The sequence below is a fragment of the Leptonychotes weddellii genome, chromosome 8, assembly GCF_054177405.1.
Source record: "Leptonychotes weddellii isolate Sample4059 chromosome 8, ASM5417740v2, whole genome shotgun sequence".
NCBI lineage: Eukaryota > Metazoa > Chordata > Mammalia > Carnivora > Phocidae > Leptonychotes > Leptonychotes weddellii.
This window is the reverse complement of record NC_138376.1, coordinates 27,033,224-27,046,723: the sequence shown is the minus strand read 5'-3', so window position 1 is coordinate 27,046,723 and position 13,500 is coordinate 27,033,224. Positions and strand designations below refer to the sequence as shown.

Below are 13,500 nucleotides of genomic sequence, written 5' to 3'. Positions count from 1 at the left end.
AATTTAGAATTCCCATGCAACACCTCAAATTATATAAAATGGAAGCAATTTTTAAGCTTTGTGGAAAGGTCTCATGCTAATGATAAAAGCCTTTTTTAATGGGTCACTTTGGGTTATAATGTACCAGGTTGCTATACTTTTAAAATGTTGGTCACAGAGTATCATGGTCTTTAAACTGGCTCCTACTCCTAAAAAATGGTTAAGTACGAACAATCACATAGGTGACAACCAAAAATCCCCTTCAGCCTCAGTTGTGTTTCTTCTAAGATTTGTGTAACCAACTGATTTCCATGGGACAAGAACTATGGTAATAGTGGGTTCGACTATTACACAATTATGCTAATATTTTATTAATTCAAAAGCACTTTACAAGAAAATAGAAGTATGGCTTCCAATAGGAATGTTATACCTGGACTTGATACCAAGCTCACAGATTTTAGTTTTGCAAGGAAAAACAGGCTTTCGGGTTAAACAACAATTTGTAACCAAAACTTTAATCCCAAGGATTCTCACAAACATATTACAAATGACAGCATGAAAAAAAAATAAATCTTGCACAGTAACTCAAAGTTCAGCTCTACAATGTACCCTTAAACTGGCAAGCCATTGGTATCTTGAATAGTTTCAAATTACCAAACAGAGATTGTTACAAAGAGCTCTGTGTTCATATACAGCAATCACATAAGGAACTTATGACCTAAAGCAAAGGTAAACTAACTTTCTTGCAACTTCCAATTCTACACCAACTGGACACCCCTGCCCAGTATGAAGAAGTTGTTTTTTGTTTTTTTTTTAAACCTCTAATCTAGTTTAACAGTACAGCTTAATTTTTACCTGCTGGCTTGTGTTCACACCAGCTTTTAAAGACTGCTTCTTCAACTACAGCTCCATACTATTATCCCAGCTATGGAAAGACTTCGTTCAATTTTTGCCAGTTTTCGTAATATTAAATGTCAAGCTTTAGCTGGGCAGAAGTTAGAGGTTTATTATCAGTCTATGTGAGACTAAACTTCAAATTCAATTTTGCTTAAGGGGACATTGTAAAGTAACAATTCTTGATATTACATGCCTCATATGATCCATTCAAATCATAGAGAATTACATATTTGTCACTGTTCCAAGAGACAAACAAATGTGAACAGCTAAAACATCTTAAAAATGCACCAAGCTTATGAAGTCTCAAACAAAACTTGAATTTTCTGTACATACTCCTGTCAAATGAAGTTATTTCCTGTACACCACTCCTCTTGCAAACTGATCTTCTATTTCCTTTCATTTGACCTAGATCGGCTAAAACAAAAACAAAAACAAAAAAAACACCAAGAACAAAAGTTAACGTACATTACTTAATGACACAACTACATCAAAGACTTTTATGGAAAAATAGTAAAAATAATCAAAATGGCTTCAGGAAGAGCAGGTCCTCGTTAGTATAGTGGTGAGTATTCCTGCCTGTCAAAATGGCTTCAGGTGACGAGTTCTGTTTTTACCTCATTGTTTATACACAGTCCAAGTCATTAAAGATCTTACCTACGAGACCTAGAGAAGGATCGGGAAGGCTTGTGATTTCTCTCCCGAGACAGCGATCTCTCTCTCCTCCTATCTCTAGAAAGGGACCTAAAACCAGAAGAAAAATAGGACCATTCAGAATTATACACAACAAACATCTGTACGAAGTCTTCAAAAACTAAGTTGGTTCGTTCCGGCAACACTGGCTCTATTACACCACTTGATTCATTACTAAAGCCAGTCTTTTTATCATTAACCATGTCATTTAGAGGACAGTTTAAAGAACAGAAGCGCGGTCATTCCTGAGAACATGCCCAAAAAAGGTAGTTATTTACCTGCTCCGGCTGCGGGAGAAGCTTCTCCGTCTTGGAGATCTAAAAGCAGAAACAGGAAAATTAGGCTAATTGTCAATTAGTATTTATGGCGTGAGGCATTTCCCAACTTTTCAATCTCACTGTTGGGCCCAGTGAATGTGCCGAAGAACTGGCACCCATCGTCCAAAAAAAATAAAACAAAAAAATAAAAAACAGGGGAAAAAAAACGGAAAAGAAAAAAAGGCACAGAAGGATTAAGGAACCAAAAGCTCAAGTGAACAGCAGGTATTCCAACCATGGATTCACTTTAACAAAGAATGCTTCACAGCAGATCTGTCCAATGCAAAACTTCATGTCAAACTAACTTCACTACCCAAACACCACACCAAAATATAGTCCCACAAGTAGTTCCAAAAACAGTACCATAAACCAGTATTTGGAACCCATGCAAACCTGTAAGTCCATGACAAGACTTAGGTACCAGGTGGATAGTGTAATTTTGTGAAAACGCGCTAGGTGTAAATACTGATGCCATTAAGTGCTACATTAGAACTGCATTTGTGATCGTCACATTTAAGAGTGTGTTTAGGCTTATAAAAATTACCTTAGCTTGGCCCACTTCACCCCCAAAATTTAAATTTTGAAAACTGTTAGTAAAACCATTTAAAGGTGATAGGATTCAACAAATTTTTGCTAGAAAGGAAAGCTAAATCTGTTAGAGTTATTAAAATTTTTAGTTTGGCATCTCACACATGCAAATAAGTTTCACTTGAAGGTCTAGTTACATTATGAGTTCCCTATCACCCTTAAAAGTTTTATTCAAGCAATATATATGTACGTTACCATTCAATTATGCACAGCCAGCCTTTGATCCAGAAAAAAGAATTACTTTAAGCCGCTTACTCCTTATTTTAACCAGCAGTAAACTGTATAAGCAGGAAAAACTTACTAGTTTTGGGTTTCAACAAGCTAGAAATGGTGAGGTGAGGCTGCCGGACTGACGGCCAGGAAGAATTTGCTGAAAAGGTTTTGCCAGATGTTGCGTTGGATTTAGTTGGTTGGCGAAGGGGGTGTTGTGGATTTTTCCTGCTTTTTTGTTAGCCGAAGGCTGCTGCTGTAGTTGTTGTGAAGACATTTGGTAAATAAACAGCTGAGCTGATTGGCCAGGAATGTGTGGGCGGTCGAGGTGGCTGCTGCCGATTTGGTTAAGGTTGGAGAGAAGGCTGAGAGAAAACAGCATGCTCGGGAACCAAAGGGCGGTGCAACCTGACGACTGGCCATGCCTGGGTCATGTGAAACGACACCAGCCAAGCTGAATGGGGCGCGCTGGTCACATGACGCTGAAAGGGCTAGTTGACTGGCTAATGCAGACTCAGAGGGTGGTGAGAAGAGACATGATGGTGACTCTGTAACGGGGTTCATTTTTATTAATAGATGGACCAAAAAGCACAAAAAAAAAATGAAAAACAAGCCATCAGTACAACCATCTATTTAGCTAACAAATACTCTTTATTATGATGGGCAACAGTGTGTTGTTTTGTTTTTCAAAATAGCAAAAGGGGCAAGATTTTGAACTCCTATCTCCTAGAAGGACTTCACTCACCTGTAAGAGGTAAATTCAGTCCTATAGAAACTATTTTGGAGGTTTGAGGAGATGTGGAGTTAGCATCCAGACAATACTGCCTGGTCCAAGAATGATGCCATTTTCAATTATAAAAAAACTGAAATCTCTCCTATTTGGGTTTGAAGAACAGATGACTGGGATTACTTTTTTTTTAGCCCCCTTTATCGGTCAGTGACTTTAGTTTCAGAATGATTTCTACTTTACCAGTTGTAACATTACAACAGCTGCCTGGTTGATAAATACTACAATCGTGCTAATAGTAGAAAACACATTTTTGTGAAGAGCTAGAGTTGAATGTAATGTTTGTCATTATGGAGTCAAGAAATGGAAAAAGGCCTAAATTGAAGTATAAGGGAAGACTTGGAAAGATGCAACTAGAAGATGAACTAGAAGATAGATCCAAGATAGAAGTTACTGACTACCAACATGAACAGTGACCTAAAGACAAAAGCCAACACTCAGCACAACTCACATACCCCAAACTACACCCAGCACATGTTTCATAAAAACCTCCGATTCTTCAAAGTTTAAAACCCACCAACAAACTTTAAGAGAAATACCTGCTCCTATTAGCTACTCCATTACACCAATACCTCTAAACACGCTCTCAAGTACCTGCGGCGAGGTGGAGGACTCCTTCTCCGATAATCATCTCGAGGGCGACGACCCCAAGACGGTGGTGGGCCACGATTTCGACTTCTCTTTTCACCATTCGAGAGTTCCACTCTTACTCGGCAGCCACATAATGTTCTAAGAAAAGAAGAAACATTATTAAATTTAAAAAAGCCAAACTGACTTTCTAGGAGATGTGTATTAAAGCAAAAAGAAAGCACTCCTAACTTAGCTTCTTTGCAAAGCACACACCTGAATGTCTGTAGAAGCCTTAACAGCAAAACAAGTTTTTCTCATAAAGAAAACCAACTTCCTTGCATTTCAGTGCTTTGTTCAAGTCCATCTAAATCACTGGGCTCAATGTTAACTTGTTAACGTTACAAGTGTGAAACCCCTGGATTCATCCTCAAAGAACTAGTTCATCTGTACATCCTGCTGGGAGATCCCCCAGCACTTGTTTACTGATCTCACTGTATTTGCTTTGCTGCTGGTCTTTCTCCTCCCTCCACAACCCCTCTCCATGCAAAAGCAGTGAACTGAAGCATTTTGGCCATTTCACACCACCATCTCCCCTCAGTGTTCACACAATAACTGACACTTAGGAAACTGCAGCTGAGAATAGTTGGGAACAAAGTAATCCCCCACCTCTTCATTGTTCCACATCCGTTTAGATAAACCACCATTATTTGGACAGTGATTGAGAAAAGGCGGGGTTCTGGAAAAATCTGTTTCTATAATCTGCTTGGATAAATGACCTTTTACACAGCTTTACAGTCAACCCTCAGACCCCTTAACTTTCGGATCTTAAGGATTAACCATTTATCTTGGTTTCATGAAATCCAGCAGTTTTCAAAGACCAGAAAGGAGGGGGAGAAGGGCAGCACCTGTTCCCTCTAAGATTCAGGTGTTACTTTATCAGCCATTAAGAGGACACCGTAAACGCAAAAGGAAATAGCTACATATTCCACCCTAAATATCTAAACACGTAGAAGATAATGGCATAAGCCCACGTAACCATCATCCAACTACAATTGTCATTTTGTGGCCATTCTTATTTGAAGAGTACCTGATTTCCAATTGTTTCAGAACCAATTCAAAGGTGACACCACGGGTGACACTTTGTGGAAGGTTTAGATCAAAATGCTTTAATCACATTTTGGATGCAAAAATCCACCCAAGAATTGACCCACTAAACTTATGTCTTCACTGGCCACCTGAATAAAAAGATCTTCCCTGTGTATCACCAGTAAAACCATTCAGTCCTTTTTCATTGCAGCAAAGACTTTACATAAGTCTCTAAGAACATTAACTTCAGATAGCCAAGAAGCCATCTAAAAGCCACGTATCCTAGGAATTTTAAATATTAAAAACACAACATTTTTATTATCAATATAAATTAGTCATCAAATTACCTCCCATCTAGTTCTCGAACAGCATCGGCTGCATCTCGGGGATCTTCAAATTCAACAAAAGCAAAGCCGGGAGGGTTTCTAGCAACCCACACACTTCGGAGTGGTCCGTAATAGCCAAAAGCTCGTTCCAATTCAGTCTTGTTACCATTGTTTCCAAGATTACCTACATAAACCTTACAGTCCAATGGACAGGAATCACGATGCATTTCTGTAACAAAAAGAATACCACAAACATTAACCATTTATGCAATAATCTACACAGTGACAAACAGATCCTTGAGAGAATGCTGAAATACCAAAAACCAAACAAGTTACTACCCTCCAAACACCCATTTTTCTCTCATCTGTACTGATAACCACAAAGAAGCCATCACGAATTGCATTAAGAAAAAAAGGTCTCCTTGAAAAATTGAGGGGGGAAAACAAACACCGAAGGAGCATTTACTACAATCTGGGCACAGAGTTAAGGACTTTATTACTACAATTAATCTCAAAAATAAAGCACTTAGAAAAATAGGATGACTTGCTCAGAAGCAAATCCTGGAGACACAAAATCCAAATGAAACCATGCTTAAAACCAGACCGTAGTTAAAGCCGAGTCACTTGAAAAGTGGTACTAATGTGCCCTCATAAGCAAAAACTTAACCAGCTTCACTCCTCGAGCAGCTAAGTGTTAGGTTTTTTAAAAAAATGTACATCACAGCAGCACTACTCTCAAAAGCCAAAATCAAAAGATAAATAGATAAGCAAAATTACCCATACAATGGAATATTACTCAGAATGAAGTATTTATTGATAAATGCTTCAAACATGAATACTGAAAACATGCTATTACTGATGCCAAACTCAAAACTGCACATACTATGAGTCTATGTATGTGAAATATCCAACAGGTAAACCCAGAGACATTACTGGTTACCAGGGGCTGGGGGAGAGGGCAGAGGAAATGGGGGAAAGCTGCTTAATAGGTAGGTATAGGTCTCCTTAGGGAATAAAAAAAAGTTTTGCCACTAGACAGGATGGCTGCACAGCATTGGGAATGTACTGAATACCACTGAATTGCACACTTTAAAATGAAATTTATGTTAATTTCACCTCGGGGGGGGGGATTTCTTAGTGCACGTACTTACTGCCTTTGGGGGCTTATATTTGATAAATCTTCAAAAAGTCACCTCGACAATGAATCTAATCAACTTGTAGATCAGTTTCAACTGCAAAGTGTAGCCAACCCAATAACTCAGCTTAAGGGCTTCTCCTGAAACACCACGTTCTTCTCACTCTGAGGTTACCCAATTAAATTAACTAGTGCAGACACATCCTATTTGCATGACCCCACCCTGTACCCAGGAGTTCTGAAGCCAAATCATTGCTGGAGGTTGGTTTTTTAAAAAACTTAGCCGTAAACCGTTTCAGTTAACTATCAACGGGAAGCTACTACAAGAACAATGCTACTCAAGGAAGATCCTTCGGTTTTAAAAAAAAAAAAAAAGTGATAGGGTGTATGAAGTCAGATTAAAATTAGATAAAAATACGGGTGAGTACAGAAACCAAGTAATACGGATCAAAAGGTCCAATCGCGATTGGTGACTTGAGAAAAATTTCCTGAGTAGCTTCCAAAGAAAACGTGGTGGGGGGGGGAGAGAGAAAAGGGCGCCATAAACTCAAAAGGCCGCGGCGCGGAGTACAATTCAGTTTGCGGCTTCCCCCCCTTCGCCTCAACTTTCGGGTAATCTCACTTCTCACTTCACCCCCTGCCCCGTAAAAGATTATAAACACCTCCACTTTTGAGGCCCAGGTACCTTCTCTAATGGGTCAAAAGCCCCCGCCACCGCCCCATGCTGAACGTCACAAAATGGCGGCGGCGTCTCTTTGTCTCAACCTGGCGCCGCCATTGGGCCTGGTCCCTCCGCGATACTGTTAAGGGCCATTTCCCACTACATTCCTTTAGTCGCCGGTCACTTACCGAGATCGTGGGTTGGAAAGCGGACGCTCAAATCCACACACCCTCAGATGGGTCTTCCCGCTTCCCGCTCCCCTCCCCGCCCGGCTCCCGCAGATGCTCTCCCCGACTTGGCGTCCACGAAATGGCGGACCACCGCCTTCTCCTCGCCCTTATTTATACGCCACGCCGAAGTCACATGATTGGACGGACTCGCCCAATGAGAGTCGGAGGAGGCCGTGACGTTGCGCCCATAAACGCAACGAGAATCACGGTTGCTGGGAGCGCGATCTGGCGGTGCTGCTTGCACGGCGGAGATGTACGCCGCCGCGATCCGGTCATCTCAGGCCTGGGGCTTCCTCGGGTGTTTACGCGTGGCCGACCTCCAAGTTACCCTCAGTTCTCCTCTCCCTCGTCTCCGGGTAGACTGGGGTTTCATAACACCACTGTCGTCACTCCCAAACCCCGATTGAGCCGTTTGCTCCAAATAAGATTTAGGTACCAGATGACTTCATTAATTACTTCATCCTGGAAAATGGTTACACTGGAATGAAGACCATCGCGTTTACAAACGTGCTTTAGAGTTTCTCCCAAGGTCACTGAGCTGTGTGAGGCCAAGCTGCCACCAGATTGTGCCCGCCCACGTCCCACGCTATGGAAAAGCCCGATATGGAAAGTCGGCCCGCTTCTGGCTGGTTTCCCGCCTCTCCCGCAAACCGCAGCGTTTGGCAGAGAGGGGTGGCGTCATTAGCCCGGACTCAAACTGTTTAATAGAAATCAAAAGCAAATGAGACCGGTCAGGCCATCTGGACGCTCACCTTTAGCAAATAACAGCAAAAGGAACTTCCTGAAGAAGAATTAGTTTAAATACTGGGCCCCCAAACGAATGCCAGGAAGGGCACCTCTGACCTTTCTCCTGGATGAGGCTAGATTGCTATGTTGACTTGAGGGTGGGACTCGGGTCCTCAGACCACTCATATCTTCCTCTGTTTTCCACTCCCCCCTAGAAAAACAGAGGCGCAAGAATAGTTAACTACTGGGAGAGAAATACCTCAATCGTGCTTGAAAATGGTTAAGATCTCCCTCTCTGGAACAGTGAGTTAAGCTGGGAAGTTTGTCTGGTGTCCTGAAACCTACTCCCCTACCCTCTTTCAGTGCTGTCTTACTGCTAAAATTTAAATCTCTCAAGAAAAAGAAAAAGAATAATACCTTGTATTTTCAGTCACAAGGTGAAAGATATGCCATTATTGACTTACAGCTCCCAGACACTTTCTTTTGAAGCCTTACCTCCTATTGTGGCTCTACAAGGTTTATCCATAGTGGGGGGAAAAATACAGAAATGTAATGGCTCTGAGCCTTAGTTTTCTCACTGTAAAATACGAATTTCATACTGCAGGGACTGAGCCAGGACCTGGGCTGGCCTAACCTGGGGTGTTTCCCAGGTGAGGGGGGATTTTAGCAAACCCTTTCTCTTTGTCTTCTTACTTTTCTCTCCTTCTCTAGATGTTTTTCTCTTCTGGCTCACTTATATTGCCTTGGTTTGATCTCCTTCTCTGTGTGAGCTTTTCTCCTCTTTTAAATTTTATTTTCTTCTGCCAAAGCAAAGGCTTTAAAGGCAGACAGTCCTGGATCTGAACTACCAAAGTCCCCCTACTTGAACTCAGGACCCTGAGATCAAGAGTCTCGATCTCCGCTGGGGAACTACCTGTCTCACTGTAGACTGTGGTATTGATTCAAGTGTGGTTGGGTTAATTAAATCTTTCCAGTTCTTAGCACCCCTCCCCCACCCCAATTAGTTCAGGAATGGATGAGCAATCCAATCAGACCAGTCAGCTGCTATTTTGCTAATTCTAGCCCTGCTGCTAGGTCAACCAGAGGTGTGCTCATTTCCTCTGACTAGTGGGTTCCTGAGCCAGGGCAGCCATCCTGTTTCCAGGAGGGAAGAGGCAGTCTGCAGTGGATCCAATCTAAAGGGAGAGAACTGAGAGATGCGGAATAGAGTCCTGGAACTCTTGTTTGAGAAGACCTGATCCCAGTTCCACTTCTGGAATTCCCCAACGTACCTTCCCTACCTAACACCTCACCCAATTTGCCTAAGTCACTTGATTTTTTTTTTCCTGTCACTTGCAAACAGAAAGATTCCAATTACTTCATAGACCTATACCTCTGAAACCAACAATACACTATGTTAATTTATTGAATTAAAGTAGTTTTAAAAAAATTCCAAATACAGAAATTACTCTGACACAGACTTCTCAGTACCTCAGATTGAGAATCACAGCACTGAGTTTTCTTCTGATTTCAAATTCACCCCTTACCAATTCACTAAGTACTTTTTTTTTTTAAGGAAAAAAAATGACTGATGGCCAGGCATTAATATCTATGTATAAGAATTACTACTTTAATATTGTGATTGACTTCAAGTACAGCAGAAAATCTATAAGAGCATGGGCCATGACAAAAGTACATTAGCTACTTGGTTCAGCTGTACTCGTAGGAAGCAGATGGCACATTCAACAAAGAGTTAACTGAAGAGGTAATTATTTACAGGGCTAAGGAAACCCACTTGGGATGAGGTTATTCCCAGTGGCAGCTTTTAGACCCTATGAAGCAAGGAACAGAGCAGGATTACCAGAAGCCACTAAATGCTATGGCTATGAATAGAGGCCACTATGGCCTGAGGTAGAGGAACTGCAGCAGCCCAGTTTGGGGGGCGGGGGTAGGGATGGTTAAAAGAGGAATAACTGGACTAATCTCTCTTCCCATAGTCACTTCTATCGCCCAAAAGCCATCGGGAAACCTGAGGGCAAGAGAGCTGAGTGATGCAAGCTTAGAGGTCAGCCTCACGGGGACAGAGCAGGTCAGAGAAGACCAGAAAACTGATTCAGGTCTGTGTTGTCCAGTACAGCAGCCACTGGACACACATAGCTATTTGAGTCCCAATTAGCCTGTGCTGTAAATGTAAAATACATGCTAGATTCCAAACACTCAGTATTTTAAAAAAGGAATGTAAAATATCCCATTTTTACATTGATGATATGTTGAAATGATAGTTTCTTCATGCATTGGGTTAAATAAATGATATTATTAAAATTAACTTAATCTGTTTCTTTATACTTTTTAACTGTGGCTACCAGCACATTTAAAATTACATGTTTAGGGGCACCTGGGTGGCTTCTGCTCCGGTCATGATCCCAGGGGTCCTGGGTTCGAGTCCCACATCAGGCTCCTTGCTCAGCAGGGAGCCTGCTTCTCTGTCTCTCTCCCTCTGCTTGTGCTCTCTCTGTCAAATAAATAAAATCTTTAAAAAAAAAAAGAAGTATGTGCACCAAAAAAAGAAGAAGAAGAAAAAGTATGTGTACCCAGTAGACTTTCCACCCTCCACATAGAATATTCCAGGTGACAACTGGACTTTTTATTTATTTATTTATTTTTAGATTTTTATTTATTTATTGAGAGAGAGAGAGAGAGAGAAAATGATAGCACGAGAGGGAGGAGGGTCAGAGGGAGAAGCAGACTCCCCGCTGAGCAGGGAGCCCGATGTGGGATTCCGTCCCGCGACTCCAGGATCATGACCTAAGCCGAAGGCAGTCGCTTAACCAACTGAGCCACCCAGGCGACCCATGGACTTTTTACTTTCAAAGCGGGGTGGGGTTCTTGTGCCTGGAAAGGAATAATGACTGATTCTGATAGTGTTTTTGTTTTTGTTTTTTAAAGATTTTATTTATTTATTTGAGAGAGAAAGAGACAGAGAGCATGAGCAGGGGGAGGGGCAGAGGGAGAGGGAGAAGCAGACTCCCTGCTGAGTAGGGAGCCTGACTCAGGGCTCCATCCCTGGACCCCGAGATCATGACCTGAGCCAAAGGAGATGCCCAACCAACTGAGCCACCCAGGTGCTCCTAATTCTGGTGTTTTGATTAATATTAAATTAATCAGTTTCAAATTCTTGAATCCAGTTCTTTTTGTACTCTTAAGCTAAACCTTCCAATCATCGTTTTATTTTCTAAAAATTGAATGTTTCTTTTCTTTTTTTTTTTAAGATTTTTATTTATTTATTTGTCAGAGAGAGAGAGCACAATCAGGGGGAGCAGCAGAGGGAGAGGGAGAAGCAGACTCCTCACTGAGCAAGGAGCCCAGTGTGGGACTCAATCCCAGGACCTTGGGATCATGACCTGAGCCGAAGGCAGACGCTCAACGACTGAGCCACCCAGGCGTCCAAATCGAATGTTTCTTAATAAGATCTATAATCCCCACTGTCCTTAGATAAATCTTTAATAGAATCAGAAATTTGGGGTGCCTGGCTGGCTCAGTCCGTAGAGCATGCAACTTTTGATGTCTGGGTTGTGAGTTCAAGCCCCACGTTGATTACTTAAAAATAAAATTTAAAAGGGGCGCCTGGGTGGCTCAGTTAGTTAAGCGACTGCCTTCGGCTCAGGTCATGATCCTGGAGTCCCGGGATCGAGTCCCGCATCAGGCTCCCTGCTTGGCAGGGAGTCTGCTTCTCCCTCTGATCCTCCTCCCTCTCATGCTCTCTGTCTCTCATTCTCTCTCTCTCAAATAAATAAATCTTTAAAAAAAAAAAATAAATAAAATAAAATAAAATAAAATTTAAAAAAAAAAAAAGGTAATGGAATCAAAATTTAATCAGAATTGCCCTAAGCAAACTTTACACACTTGACTGATTTAATTCCTTTAAATATATCCAGCAACATTTGTACATTTAATATACTTAATTTTCTGAAACATCACAAAGGTCTATCACAGCAGACTGAATTCTCACAAGCAAGATCTCTAGTGTTCATGGATCAGAAGGCTTAATATTGTTAAGATGGCAATATCACCCAAAGAAATCTATGGATTCAATGTAATCCCTATCAAAATTCCAAAGGCCTTTTTTTGCAGAAATGGAAAGTCAATCCTCAAATTCATATGAATTCACAAGAGGCCCCAGTAAACAAAAATAATATTAAAAAATAGGAACAAATTTGGAGGAATCACATTTCCTAACTCCAGAACTTACTACAAAGCTATAGTGCTTAATAGATTGTACATATACATTAGCACAAAGATAGATAGACCAATGGAATAGAATTGAGAGTCTGGAAATAAACCCATACATCCACGGGCAACTGATTTTTGAACAAAGGCCAAGACTATTCAATGAAGAAAGAATAGTCTCTTCAACAAATGATGTTGTGACAACTGGATATTCACAAGCAAAAAAAAAAAAAAAAATGAAGCTGAAATACTACCTCATACCATACAAAAAAGAATTAACTGCAAATGCATCAATGACCTGAGTATTAGATTCCAAACTATAAAACTCTTATTCGAAAACATGGGGGTAAATCTTCATGACCCAGGATTTGGCAATGGGTCCCTAGATATGACACCAAAAGTACTAGCAACAAAAGAAAAAACAGTTAAATTGAACTTCATCAAAATAAAAATGTTTGTATGTTAAAAGGCATTATTAAAAAAGTGAAAAGGCAGCTGCTATGTAATGAAGAATTTGTCTGGTCAGTGTCCCAGGTTCCTGACATTGAGCTTCTAAAACCCTTGGAATTTCCTGAGCAATCACATGATTAGAGGGTTGGGACTTTGAGCCAGCCCTACCCTGGGAAGAGGGGGGTGGGGGTGGGGGTTGGCAATGAAGTCAATCAGGTAGCCAGTGGTTTACTCAGTTAAACCTATATAATCAAACTCCCATTAAAAACTCTAGACTGAAGCTCAATGGAGCTTCCTGATTGGTACATATATCAATGTGCTTGAAGAGTGATGCACTCTGATTCTATGAAGAGAGAACACAACTCTGTGTTGGGGACCCTATGCATCTCCCTATTTGGCTCTTCCTGATCTATATCTTTTTTTTTTTTTTAAAGGCATCTCCAGGGGTGCCTGGGTAGCATCTGCCTTTGGCTCAAGTCATGATCTCAGGGTCCTGGGACCAAGCCCCACATCAGGCTCCCTGCTCAGCGGGGAGCCTGCTTCTCCCTCTCTTCCTGCTTGTGCTGTCACTCTTCTTTCTCTCTCTCAAACAAATAAAATCTTTACAAAATAAATAAATAGAGCGCCTGGGTGGCTCAGTTG

General features: G+C 41.2%; 1 protein-coding gene across 1 annotated transcript; it reads right to left on the bottom strand.

The window, feature by feature from the left end:
• Positions 1–326: 326 nt before the first annotated feature.
• SRSF3 (serine and arginine rich splicing factor 3) lies at positions 327–7,581 on the bottom strand. The gene is made up of 6 exons (XM_006736262.3): positions 7,435–7,581; positions 5,472–5,679; positions 4,063–4,197; positions 1,845–1,883; positions 1,531–1,617; positions 327–1,290 (listed from the first exon to the last, which is right to left on the bottom strand). The coding sequence occupies exons 2-6, from the start codon at positions 5,675–5,677 to the stop codon at positions 1,263–1,265; spliced, it is 495 nt and encodes a 164-aa protein (XP_006736325.1). The 5' UTR covers positions 5,678–5,679; positions 7,435–7,581; the 3' UTR covers positions 327–1,262.
• Positions 7,582–13,500: the final 5,919 nt, after the last annotated feature.

Bases quoted from the DNA above. Each gene is read 5' to 3' on its own strand.
- SRSF3 (XM_006736262.3), bottom strand. From the start codon at position 5,677: ATGCATCGTGATTCCTGTCCATTGGACTGTAAGGTTTATGTAGGTAAT. The intron at 1,884-4,062 runs GTACTTGAGAGC...TTCTGCTTTTAG, and splicing joins AGTCCTCCACCTCGCCGCAG to ATCTCCAAGACGGAGAAGCT. The intron at 1,291-1,530 runs GTAAGATCTTTA...TTTTTGTTTTAG, and splicing joins TCCTTCTCTAGGTCTCGTAG to CCGATCTAGGTCAAATGAAA.